The 12,009-nt window shown below is 45.9% G+C and overlaps 1 protein-coding gene across 2 annotated transcripts in view; it reads right to left on the minus strand.

The window, feature by feature from the left end:
- Positions 1–12,009, minus strand: part of PRKCA (protein kinase C alpha) — a 404,614-nt gene that overhangs the window by 71,233 nt on the left and 321,372 nt on the right. The window contains exon 9 of one of the 2 annotated variants that reach the window (XM_043585072.1): positions 2,729–2,752. The exons of the other annotated variant lie outside the window; for it this stretch is intronic. Within the exon in view, the coding sequence (XP_043441007.1) occupies positions 2,729–2,752 (24 nt within the window). The remainder of the gene's footprint in view (positions 1–2,728; positions 2,753–12,009) is intronic. 2 annotated transcript variants of the gene reach the window in all.

The following is a 12,009-nucleotide window of genomic DNA, read 5'->3' on the forward strand; positions in this document are numbered from 1 at the left end:
CCCAGCTCCAGCCGCCAGTTTCCGTGCAAATCTGGCTGCCCACCCACGGCCGCTGGTGACAGTGGTGGGTCCTGCCTGCCTGCTTCTTCCCGGCGTGTCCACACAGAGGAATGGTCCCCGGGGAGCCGGCGGTGGGCTGATTACTGACAAGTCTATTCTCAGAAAGAGCCACTAGGTGAAGATTAGTTCACGCACAAGCAAGCGATACCACCCTGCAAGCAGGTGTGAGCGATGACACCCCGTTTTCACTGCCTGCATCGGGGCACATTTCCAACAGGCAGGTGACATTCTCTTTCTCGGATAGCACGATCTGTGCTTCTTGTCCTGAGACCCATAACAAAAGGCACAGGAAACAAGATGTGTGCGTGGATGTAAAGCACGTGGGGTAAGAGGCACTGCCGACACCTCCCGACACCGCTCTTCAGTGAACTCAGGACGGTCTCACTCGGTTGCTGCGTGTGGGGGGCCGGGGGGGGCGGTGCTAGCCTCTAGTGCACAGCCGGGTCCTCCCCACCCGGGGCCCGTGGGTGGTTCAGAAAACACGACAAAGGGTTCGTTTTAGCTTGGTGATGGCTTCTCAGAAAACAGCCATGCTTCCTTCCGTCTGGGAAGACCTCTGGTTCGGAACACCTGGGGCTGGGAAGAGGGAGGATGCTTAGGGTAGCAGCAGTGGCAATGCTGTTCTCACCATTTTTTAGATTTCCTCATTCAGTCCTCCCAACAGTCCTAGGAGACTGGTGCTTTTATCATCCCCGTTTTAGAGATGGAGAAACTGAGGCAAGAGAGATAAGCTAAGTGGCCCAAGGCGGCGGAGCTGGGATTTGAACCCCCAGGTAGCCCGGAGCTTAACCACTGCATTGCTGCTTCCCTGCAGTGATACGGTGGGAGCCGTGCTGCCCAGCAGGTGGGGGCTGGGGATGGCAGTCCTTCTGAAGATGGGGACAGCCCCTCACTGCGAAGGAGCCATGGTTTACCCGCCAGGAGGGAGATCCAGAGAAGTGAAGGCTTCCCCCTAATTTTCCTTCTTTGTCCTCTCCTTTCATTTCCCTTTCAGCCACATCTGAGTTTTGCCCCAGCACCTGGCTGTTCCTGAATGTTGTGAAATACAGCCCCATCACATGTATTTCTCCGTAGAACAACACAGTCTCCAAACTAATAACAAAGAGCATCACGTCACATAGGCAAGAGACACCTGGGTCACAGGAAGGACCTGACTCTGAGTCCCCAAGTGTGAATTCACTTCATCAGGGTAAGGTGTCCTTTGAAGTAACAGGTCATAAGATGACAGGTGATTTGTCTGTTTCTACGTAGGAACTGTCTCCACGTCCTGGAATGATCAAGAGGTGTTGGCTCACTCTGAGGGTGTAGGCAGGAGGTTTTCACTCTGGGAGAGGAAATCACTGGGTGGCTCGGCGTGTTCAGGTGTGGCCAACTTCTAAAGATGTTTCTCCAACGTGAACACACGGCATTGTGTGACAGCGTTTTAAACGTTTTAAAAGGCAAACAGGAGGGCAGCGACAAGAGTGACGAATCTTGGCAGATGCGAGCTTTCACACACGATAGTCACCACACTATGTAAGACTCATTAAACCTCAAAGAATATGTTTTCTGTCCCGATTTTCAATAACTCTGGGTCACTAATCTCTTATGGCCCCCCAGGGGACACATCTCTAGTGTCCAGATACAGGCTCTACAGAGAGAAACTTGAAAAACATGACTTATTAGAGGTTTTCTTTAGTACAGTGTTTTAAAAAGGAGTATTATAGGTTGATTCTAGCTTAGGATCGGGTGTGGGATGTCTCCCTTGTGAATTTTTCACCCAAGCATTTGAACGTTTAGATTTTCCAGGTGGTTCCAATACGGATATGCTGGAACAGTCCAGAGTGGATTTCAATTATTAACAAAGGCAATACGTTGAAAACACAGCTGGTACCCAGCTCTAACCAGCTCCCCAAAAGAGAGTGGTGTTGTCAGAAATGATTACAGACAAGATTTCTGAAATCATTTACATGCAAGTTGCAAAGTTCCATTTGATAGTTTGGGGAGAGAATGGTTGATTAGGTCATGACCACGGAGTTGGAAAAAAAAAAAAGAAAAAAAATGAAAAAAAGAAACGAAATTATAGTGAGTAGTATTAAGCCAGGCATTCAGAACATCAGAAAAATCTGATGATTTCAGCCCATGATATATTACACTACATCTTCCATATATAAACACGCACATGTAGTGTAAGTACACCATATTGCTTGCATGCTTATGTAGATGTGGGTCTACAGAAAATTGCAAATGAGTCTTAACATGTGCTTGGAAATATATACTAACAGAAGGAAAAGGGAAATGTGCTGTCAATTTAAAGATGCACTCTTTCTGTTCATTTGATGCTTTTTAAATTTTACAGACGGGAATTTATCTTTAATCACGGAGAGGAGGTTTCAAGATTTCCTTGGTATAATCTTAAATGAACCTAATCTGAAGAGTGAGGAGGGCTCGTATACTCTCTGGGCGATGTGCGAGGAACGTTTTTCCTCACTGGAGGGCCGTGGCCATCGGGACGGGAGCATATGAGCTAGGACCCAAGTAAGCATAAGGTTCAAGCCACCAGAACATACAGTGCATCCTTAAGAGTGGAGAGCATGGCCGGGGGGCTCAGGCTTCGCAGCCACAAAAACCAGGGCGGATGTTTTTGTGGAAGGGAAGATGGAAAAGGACCGAGTGGAGGGAGAACTACCTTCAAGAAGCGGACATAACATCCCTGTAAGAGACAGGAGAAGAAGAAAAACTGCTAGGTTAGTAGGGGAAACGCTACACACACAGGACAACAATTAGCACGAGAAAAATAAAGACTGAGTACAAGACGCCGCAGGCTCCACGTACAACGCACACACAGCGCGTGGGGCAGAGACAGCCCAGGACATGGCGTGAGGGTCCAGGACAGAAGGAGGAGAACCTTCAGGCGGGCACTGCTCTGGGTCCCTGGCAGCTGCGGGTTTGATTTGGCCCTTGGAGGGGTGGGAACTAACACCTTCTTGTCGTATGAGAGAATGGAAGGACTTGGGTCAGACCACATGGATCCAAGGCCCGTCTCTCTCCTCCTTGTGGCTTTTATGTGGCCAGGCATGACATCATGTCAGATGGCTCCACTACAGTCATGGACGCTTCTTCTGCTTTTGGCTGATCCATATGATGGAGCAATGGGGTCTCTGGTTTGTCAAGTGTCTGAGGTAGCACACAGCTAGGGACCCAAGGATTTAACACAAGGGTCGCCGCTCTTCATTAAATCAGAGTCAAGCCAAACCCACTTACCATGAAAACTATCACTGATAGAACTAATTTTTTTCCCCCCCTTGATGATTCAGAAGACTGTTCGGTACCTTGAAGAGCCCAAGGTTAACTGGTGAAACAGGCTGGGCGGCTGGTTAACCATGTTCTGGTTGACCGAATGCCATTGGTAAGGAGGTTTTGGTACTTCTTTTCATCTTTCAATTTCTGTCTTTAGAAAAGCCCACCATGACTGGATAACTTTAGTTTCTCAAGTACTCATGTGAGAAAAGTAAACTGAAACCATTTTAACAGAAAACTTTATATGAGGAGTCATGAGATTAATCCTACAAATTCATACAGAGTGTGAGTCTGCTTCCGGGAGAAAATGTGAGAAAGAGGCTGGTTTTCTGAACCTCAATTCCACAGCCTGAAAGGGTCACCACATCCATGAACAGAGAGGCGATCAGAGACAGATGACACTTTGTGCCCAGAAGGCTTTGTCTACTAAAATAGGAAGCTGGTCAAATAGGACTTTTACACCTCTTTGGGCAGGTATGGATAGATTAGCTTCGGTTACATCTTATAATTACGGGCACTTTAAATCTGTAATCACATATCTATTTATAATTGTTCTCAAAATAGACCATTTTATTCCAATCCCAAAAGCTCTACTTTAGGCCAGAGATCTTCATCCACATCAAGATTAAAGGAAACTAACAATAGCAACAAAAACATCCTTATTGAAATGGTGGTGGTGTTTCCAAGAACCTTGGAGGGAATTTAATCGGGCATTTCTATCTCTCCTGCACCTTTCTGAAAGAGTTGCCTGATCTTTGCTTGAATACCTGGAGGTACAGAGGACTCCACATTGGCCAAGATGCCCTGAATAGTATGCCTTCAGAAGGGTCCTACCTCCAGATCCCATCTGTAATAGGTCACCTTCTGCAAGGAGACAAAAATCCCCCAGCAGACACACTTTGATCCTGTGACAGGCAGCCTCATAGTCTTCCAGCAACCACTAGGCAGTTGTTCTGAGACTCCACTGGACCTAGAGAGACCCCTAAGCCATTTCATGCTTGGAACATGACAAACGAACCCAAATCTTTTTTTGGGGGAAAAAAAAAGTCGAAGAAAGGCTTAAGAAGTGAATCAGCCAGACTCCCACAGACCCTCTCGCTCCACACATCCAGGACCACTCTGAGGGGACACATGTTGGATGCCTGGGTGTCGGATGGGTGATGAGGAAGCAAAACGCCTCTGGGCAAAGCGGAGACAGTGCCTGTCTGAGAGCTGCCTAAACGTCTACTCCCTGGTTGTCAATAACGGCCACGACAGCCACGCAGTTCATGGAGCTCCTGAGCCACGGCCCTGCCTCCATCAGCTCCCTAGACACATGGGCTCAGACACCCTCCCCTTGGCTGTCAACAAAAGCCGAATGGCTCCTGACGTTTAGATCCTGAAGCATTTGCAAGCAGGGCTTGAGGCTCTCGCTCTGGAGACCTGAAGGTGACAAGTCTTACAGGCGACTCCAGCACAAGGAAACCTCAGATGGGTTTGAAAGGCTTGAGACTTATGTAAATGAGGGTAGGCTTTGGAAAGCTTGAGATGGAGGGGAGGGGAAGGGAGGGTCTTTTCAAGGGAAAGCCAGTTCCAAGGTGCGTGTGAGAGCAGGACATGTGTGTGAAGGGGGTGGGAGCGTGGTGTCACGGGGAGGGCGACGGAGAAGAGTCAGGGGCTCTGAGTCCTGCTAAAGACCAGCTCGGCGAAGTCCCTTCTGTGATTTGTTTTCTCATCAAAAAAGATAATTTTAAACACCTCTGCCACTTGTAATATTCTCTTACTGCATTACCAACGTTTTCTGTAAAGGACCAGGCAGCATGTGCTTTAGGCTTTGTAGACCCTTCAACGTCTACTGCAGGGCCACAGCCCTGGCCTTGCAGCATGAAAGCAGCCACTGCCAATGAAGGAATGAACGTGGTTGTGTTAACAGACTCTGTGGACACTGAAATATGAATTCCACCTAGTTTTCAGGTGTTGCGAATCTTAAGCTTAAAAAATCATTTAAAATATTAAAATCACGCATGGGCCAGACCCCAGCGGGTGGGTGGGTGCGATGCCTGTCCCACTTAATTAGGATGCTGGGTGTAATGGAGTCTGGCCTTGTCACCTCCACAGCCAGTGGAGAATATAAGCTTGTTCACTCACTCGTCAACAGGTCACATCCTCTCCAAATGGCATTTTTCAAATCTTAAAGGGGATAGGAACGACCTGGCGATCTTGTGAAAATCAGATTCTGACTCAGTTAAGAGTCCAGGATGGGACCTGAGCCTCTGCGCTTTTAACAAGCTCCCAGATGCCGCTGGTCCCCGTACCACACTTGGAGCCATGGGGATCTGGGGAGCACCAGAGTGGTCGCCGCTTTCTTTTTCAGGATTACCCAGGGAGTTCAGAATCCTTGGGACTGACCTCCCTAGGTCCCCAATTCTAATTCTTCGTAGGACTTGTTCCTCAGGAAAAACAGCGAACAGCATTATGTATGGGGTCACGCTTATTCTAGGCTTTCCTTTTTTAAGGGGCCTTAACTTCTTCTTTAGTGCTTAGGCTAAAACCATAGGGACCCGGGTCAGTGCTTGGGGGCCCCATGTTAGTGCCCCATGTCTGTGTTAGTGCCAAGAGACGCTGGCTCGATCTTCCTACCTTCCAGTTCCTGCCCTGCTAATCTCCTGTGGGTACCAGGGCCTGGTTTCACGTGGAGAGCTGCCTCTAACATTTCGTATTAGGCTTGCCCTGTTTATTGAGCCAGCAACATCCATCCATAAGGCCAACCCCATAGCTACAAACACAAGGCTTTTTGGGTCATTTCAGGAATCCGTTAGGGTGGAACAGACAACTGGAATCTTTTTCTGGTTTCCCAGCAAAGTCATTTCCGTAACAGAAATTAAGCTGAGAGCATGCTGCCAATGCTATGATAGAAATGCATTCGCCCTCCCTTACAGACTAACCACAAATTCTCTGCAGTTGCTTTTGGAGGCTTTCTTGGAGTCTGCTAAGTTGAGCGTTAGTGTTAACCTCTGTTGACAATGATCTAATGAATGCACGAAAATGATTTCCAACACTAAACCTTGCCTCATTTCAGTTTAAGGTTTGTTTCTAAGACAGAGCTGAATTACAAAGATTAAAATATCCTTCAACTGATGTGCATTTTATAGACTTTTCCCCCTTAATGTTGCACAGTTCAGAAATTAGTTAATTAAGCTATTTAAGGACCAAAATTAAAAAAAAAAAAGCAGAATCTATATTGGGGCACATAGATTTTCTGTTTTGTGTCCAAAAGGTCACTGGAAAGTACTCAGGTTTCCATAGTAACAGTAGCAGGCCCGATCAAATCAGCAAATAGCTACAATTTATCTGAGGGTCTCCAATGAACTATTTCCTTTTTTCTCATCCACAGAAGAACATCCTGAATTAGATAAAGTCTTCAAAGACAATGGAGGCTTTCGGAAAATCCAATTTCAGCAACAGTAAACAGGAAAACGCTTGCTTGCTCTATCCGCATATAACCTGGCAACGGAGACTCATCTGTGTTGATTTAAATACTTTCACAGTAAGCGGATCATATTAATTTGTTAATCAGTAACAGGGATAATCTCAAAATGTTTCTCCGGAATAAATAAAAGGAGATACAATGTGTGATCTTAGGGCAATTTGTAGCGTCTTCAGGGGGATACTTCTTTCTAGTAGTTTCTGGACCTCTATCACTAACCCCACTCTAATGGAGCATGCTTGTCAATTTTACGTTGTCTGCTTCTGCTTTAGATCCTGATATGCTTCTGAATGGTCACAAAAACTGTGAAGGCACAGACATCAGTGAAGCCGCTGCTAATCCTGCTTTAGATTCTGACCAATGGACATTTTGCAGAACCTATTCAAACAAATAAAACACTCCAAATAAAACATTTCAGCCATGGAAAGTTGAGTGTCACCTTGTTTCCAAAATATGTTAAAATTAACGTGGCTCACAGGTTCAGAGCCCTTAGGTAACACTTTTAGTAAAGTCCAGGAGGTAAAGCATCTTTGTGACTAGAAGAGAGAGCCAGATTAGAACTCTGCTTCCAGCTTTCCAACTGACCGGAGATTCTCCATAGATTTCGCTGACTTCTGGAGCTACTATTAGAAACGTGTATCATCAAATTACTCGGTAACTCAAATATCACCTCAGCTTTGTTACATCCTTCTCTCTACTAATTACTTGGCCATGCCGATCAAACAAACAAACAAACCCCAAACCAAAAAACAGCAAACAAAACTTATCTGGGCCCAGCAACATGCCCTGCATCTTGAGAGAATCTACTTTCTGAAATCTGGTTCTTTTGGATAGTGATGATTCAGAAGCCCAGGAAAAATACATTAGAAAGTCACTGGTTTTGCATTTTAGTCCCCACCCCATAACAAACTGTTCTTTATTGAGAGGAATGTTCTAGACTAGCCCTAACAGAAATACCAGGTGAGATACATATGTAAATTTAAGTTTCCTAGTCACCTCCTCATTAAAAATTTAACCAACTAAAGCAACTAACCAACTAAAGCAACTAATTTAACCAACTAAAGCAACTAACCAACTAACCCAACTAATTTCAATAATATGTTTAATACTGATATATAAAAGTATATAATAAAATAGCAGATTTGTTAATTATATAGTTAACCCAATATACCCAAGATATTATTTCAGCATACAATCAATATATTGCTTATTATTGAGGTATTTTATACTCTCTTCTTTTTCCGGAGTCCTTGAAATCCAATGTGTACTTCATACACAGAGCACATCTCACCTCAGACTGGCCATATTTTCAGTGCTCGATGGGCACATACGGCCAGCGGCTGCTGAATTAATCAGCACGGCCTTAGAGGATTTTCAAGGTATGGGAAAATGCAGCTATTTACTCCTTGAAATTTAAGATTCTGTGATTGTTATTTTTAAATTTCTAAAAAAATGTTTATTTTGAGAGAGAGAGAGAGAGAGAGAGACAGAGAGAGAAAGCGTGAGCAAGGGGAGGGGCAGACTGAGGGGGAGAGAGAATCTCAAGCAGGCTCTGCACGGTCAGCACACAGCCCGGCCCCATGAACCGCGAGATCATGACCTGAGCTGAGATCAAGAGCCGGACGCTTAACTGACTGAGCCACCCAGGCGCCCCGGGGTTATGTGATTATCTAGCTGATGATGCGTTCAAACCGGCAGAGATGAATAAGCTTGGTTCCTATGGGCTGACCTGATTCCATGGGTAGAAGAATGTCTCGTGTTCCTTGACCACCTGAAGATAAAGGCTGTACAGATGAGGAGTGAGGTGACGGTCTGTAATTGGGGAGAATGAGAGTTATTCTAAGGGTGGCAATGTGAGGTCCTGGGCAGAGCACAGAGGATGCACGGACAGGGGTCAGGCCGAGGGTGGCATTGGCCAAGCTGCCAATCGGGGAAGCATTCAAGTTCAAACAACCCTGAAATGCTGCCTGTGAGCCACGCCCATGGGAAACTGAGCCAAAGCAGCGACGGGCTGGGAAGCCTGCCGCTGAAGGTATCACGAGAGAACTGGAGTTAAGTTTCAGGCTCTAGAAAGCAGTGAATGTGGGGACAATCTACTGGTTCTCAGGAATGACTCCTTGACAAAACTTCTCAAATGCTCTTGCCTCTCTGTAGCACCTCTTTGCACATACAAGTATAGTGTCAGAGTTTGTAAGTTTTCATAAATGTAAGTAAAAAAAAAACAAACAAACCTGAGTCTCTTTTATATAATCAGCCATAACGAACGCAAAAAAAGGAAAAAAAAAAAAGTCCCAGCTAACATTTATTGAGCGCTTACTATATGCCCGGGACTAGGCTAAGCAACTTACACAAATGAGCTGAATGAATCGCCACAGCAATGCTATGCAGTAGGTACCTTACTGCCTCCATTTCACAGATTACAGATCGGACAATTCAAGCATCTTATTCGAGGTTACTGCTAGGAAGCAGTACAGTGAGGATGTGCAGCCATGACTATTCCAAACTGTGTCCTCTTTCTAGAACACCATGCTGAAACGCAGAGTAACTGGCCCAAGTTCATGCGACCGGGATGTAGACAAGCCAGGATTTGAACCTCAGCAGCCTAACTCCCGGGCTGAGGCTCCCACCTCGGTGCAGGACCCCCTCTCAAAAAGGCAAGTGGTCTCAGGGCTCAGCACAGAAACTGCCTGGAGCTTAGCGGTCACTCTCTGGGCTCACTGCCGATGTCATCTCTGTCCCCATCAGCATCCCACCTGCTGCTCCCAGGAAGGGACAGGATGGCAGCCGGTAGTCAAGACCTCGCCCCAAGAGCCACTGCCGTACTTCACACTTGGTCATGAATTTCTCTTCAGAGAACTCGGCGAGTGTTTCTCTAGGGAGAGCGCACCCGCATTTCAGGCGACACGGCAAGTTCAATACATTCGGCTTGTCCTCTTGAATCCCGACGCTCCAGAGGGCTATCTGTGCTGGATCATTCGCCAGCTCTCTAATGGGACACTGCTTTCCATTATTTTCTGACAACAGAAATACTCCACGGCAGACAAAGCCCAAAGTGCATTGCTTCTTAACCATCTTAATTCTGCTATGAATGTGTCTGTTTTGCTTTTTAACTTTCGTTTTTTCCTATTAGATTTGAACTTTCCCTGGAGTTCCTACTCCAGCAGTGGATGGCAAGTACGGAACGAGGTGCTTCGAGCTTCTCATCTTGTTCTACTTTAATTATCTGGAACAAAATGGTGAGAACGGCAAAATGCCTCGACAATCGGGCCAGGAGGTGCAGTCTCCTTTAAGGAAAGCTGCTGGACTTTTTTTTTTTTACAGCAGAAATCTGCAATAACTGTAAACACGATGTGGGAGAGACAAGTGACCCCACTGGTAAAAATGAGTTCAAGTCCATCTGTAGTAGCAAGTCCTCAAAATACAAATTAGAGGTAGTAGCTGTGGTCCTGGAGCAAAATGGAAGTCGGCTTTTATTTCGTTAAATACTGAACTATGAAATGGGAAGAAGCAGGGAGTGGTTTCCATCTCCTGAGCCTGTGCTCAGGTGCTGTTGGCCCGGGGGGGCCGGGTCCAGGGCTCGGGCCATCAGCCTTACTGCTTCATTTCTCTATGAGGAGCCAAGACTAGGGAAGAAGGTCTTGGTTAGAAAGAAACTGCCCCAAGGGCGAGGGGCCAAGCCTTGGCGGAAAGGCTCTGCATCAGAGATGGGGATGTGGGGCGGGGATAAGACCCAGGCCACAGGCGGCTGGCTTCAGAGGAAGGGCCGGAGAGTGGTTGCCCAGCACACGTCTCCTTTTCTCCTCTCCCAAACGTTCTCCCTGGTTCTTGATTCTAGGACAACCCCAACGCTGGAGGCAGATGTGGCCCAAAGGGCTCAGGAGAAGAGTCAACGAGTCTAATAAACACAGCACAAAAATGCTCAAGCTCACTAATGACCACGGAGACGGACCGAGGACAAGAAAGTCCCCTGGAAAGGTTTTAAAATGAAAAGATGTGGTCAGAAGTTACTCTCCTCCCAGGTGGGAAGCTGAATGCCGCGCAGAACTCCCTAGGCATGGCTCAAGAGGAGAATGATTCAAATCCCAGATTTTGTAAAAGATCAAAACAGCAACGTGACAGCGACAGAAACGCTGGACTTGGCATGCGAACGCAATCACTAATAAACCAACTGTGCCATTTCTGTCTTTATCTGGATGAACAGTTAGCCGCTGCTGTGCTTAGGATGAAGCTTGGGTTCCGACGAGGGGTGGTTCGTGTCAAACATCTTTCAAATGTGCCCTTTTGAGTCTTGGCTCAGGGCCCGATACCAAATTATCGTACTGAGAAATGTCAGCGCACACAGACCCTTCAGCGTCAGACTCCACCTACTCCCCCGACAACTCCCCTGAAACCCCGTTGCGTCCAGAGATCACCTGACCTATAGTTACACAACGTTCCCAATTTGCACACACATCATGTTCTGGAAATCCATCGAAATGTAAATGAAGACGTTATTTTCCCCATAAAATTGACGTTATAAATGGTGGTAAAGTTCTCATCAATATGTCCCTACTTCATAATATGGCTGGAGCACAGGACACAGACCTTGCCAACCATTTAGAACACAATTTCAATATCAAAATTAATTTTTTTTTTTTTTAGGGACGCTCCAGAAGTTAAAAAAAAAAAAAAAAAAAAAAAGCACCCTCCCTAACCTACTTTCTGCAATGACACATGTTGAGGGATGATGATAAAACACTTGCATAAAAAGTATGCTTTTAGGACGTTTCTAATGACAACCTAATTCGATCTTTAAAACAAGTACTATTATTATAATAAAATTAGTATAATTTATAATAAACTTAGTATAATAAAATTAGTATAATTAGTATAATAAAATACTATTATTATTCTCATTTACACTGAAGGGCACACCCAGGGAAGTCACATGGTTAATAACTGGCAGAACCAGGATCTGATTCTAACACAGAGTCCAGGGGTTAGTAAATGGCTCATGGACCAGATCTGGTCTGTCACCTGTTTTTACAAAGAGTGTTTTAATAGAACACAACCATGCCCTTTGGTGACATCCTTTCTGTGGCTGCTTTCGTGGCACAAAGGCAGAGTACGGTGCTTGAGACAGAGACCCTGAGGCCCGCAAAGCCTAAAATATTTACAGTGACCCTTTGCAGGAAGTCTGCTGAGCGAGGGCTAAGCCAGCCTCT

This window comes from Prionailurus bengalensis, chromosome E1 (assembly GCF_016509475.1).
Source record: "Prionailurus bengalensis isolate Pbe53 chromosome E1, Fcat_Pben_1.1_paternal_pri, whole genome shotgun sequence".
Taxonomy (NCBI): domain Eukaryota; kingdom Metazoa; phylum Chordata; class Mammalia; order Carnivora; family Felidae; genus Prionailurus; species Prionailurus bengalensis.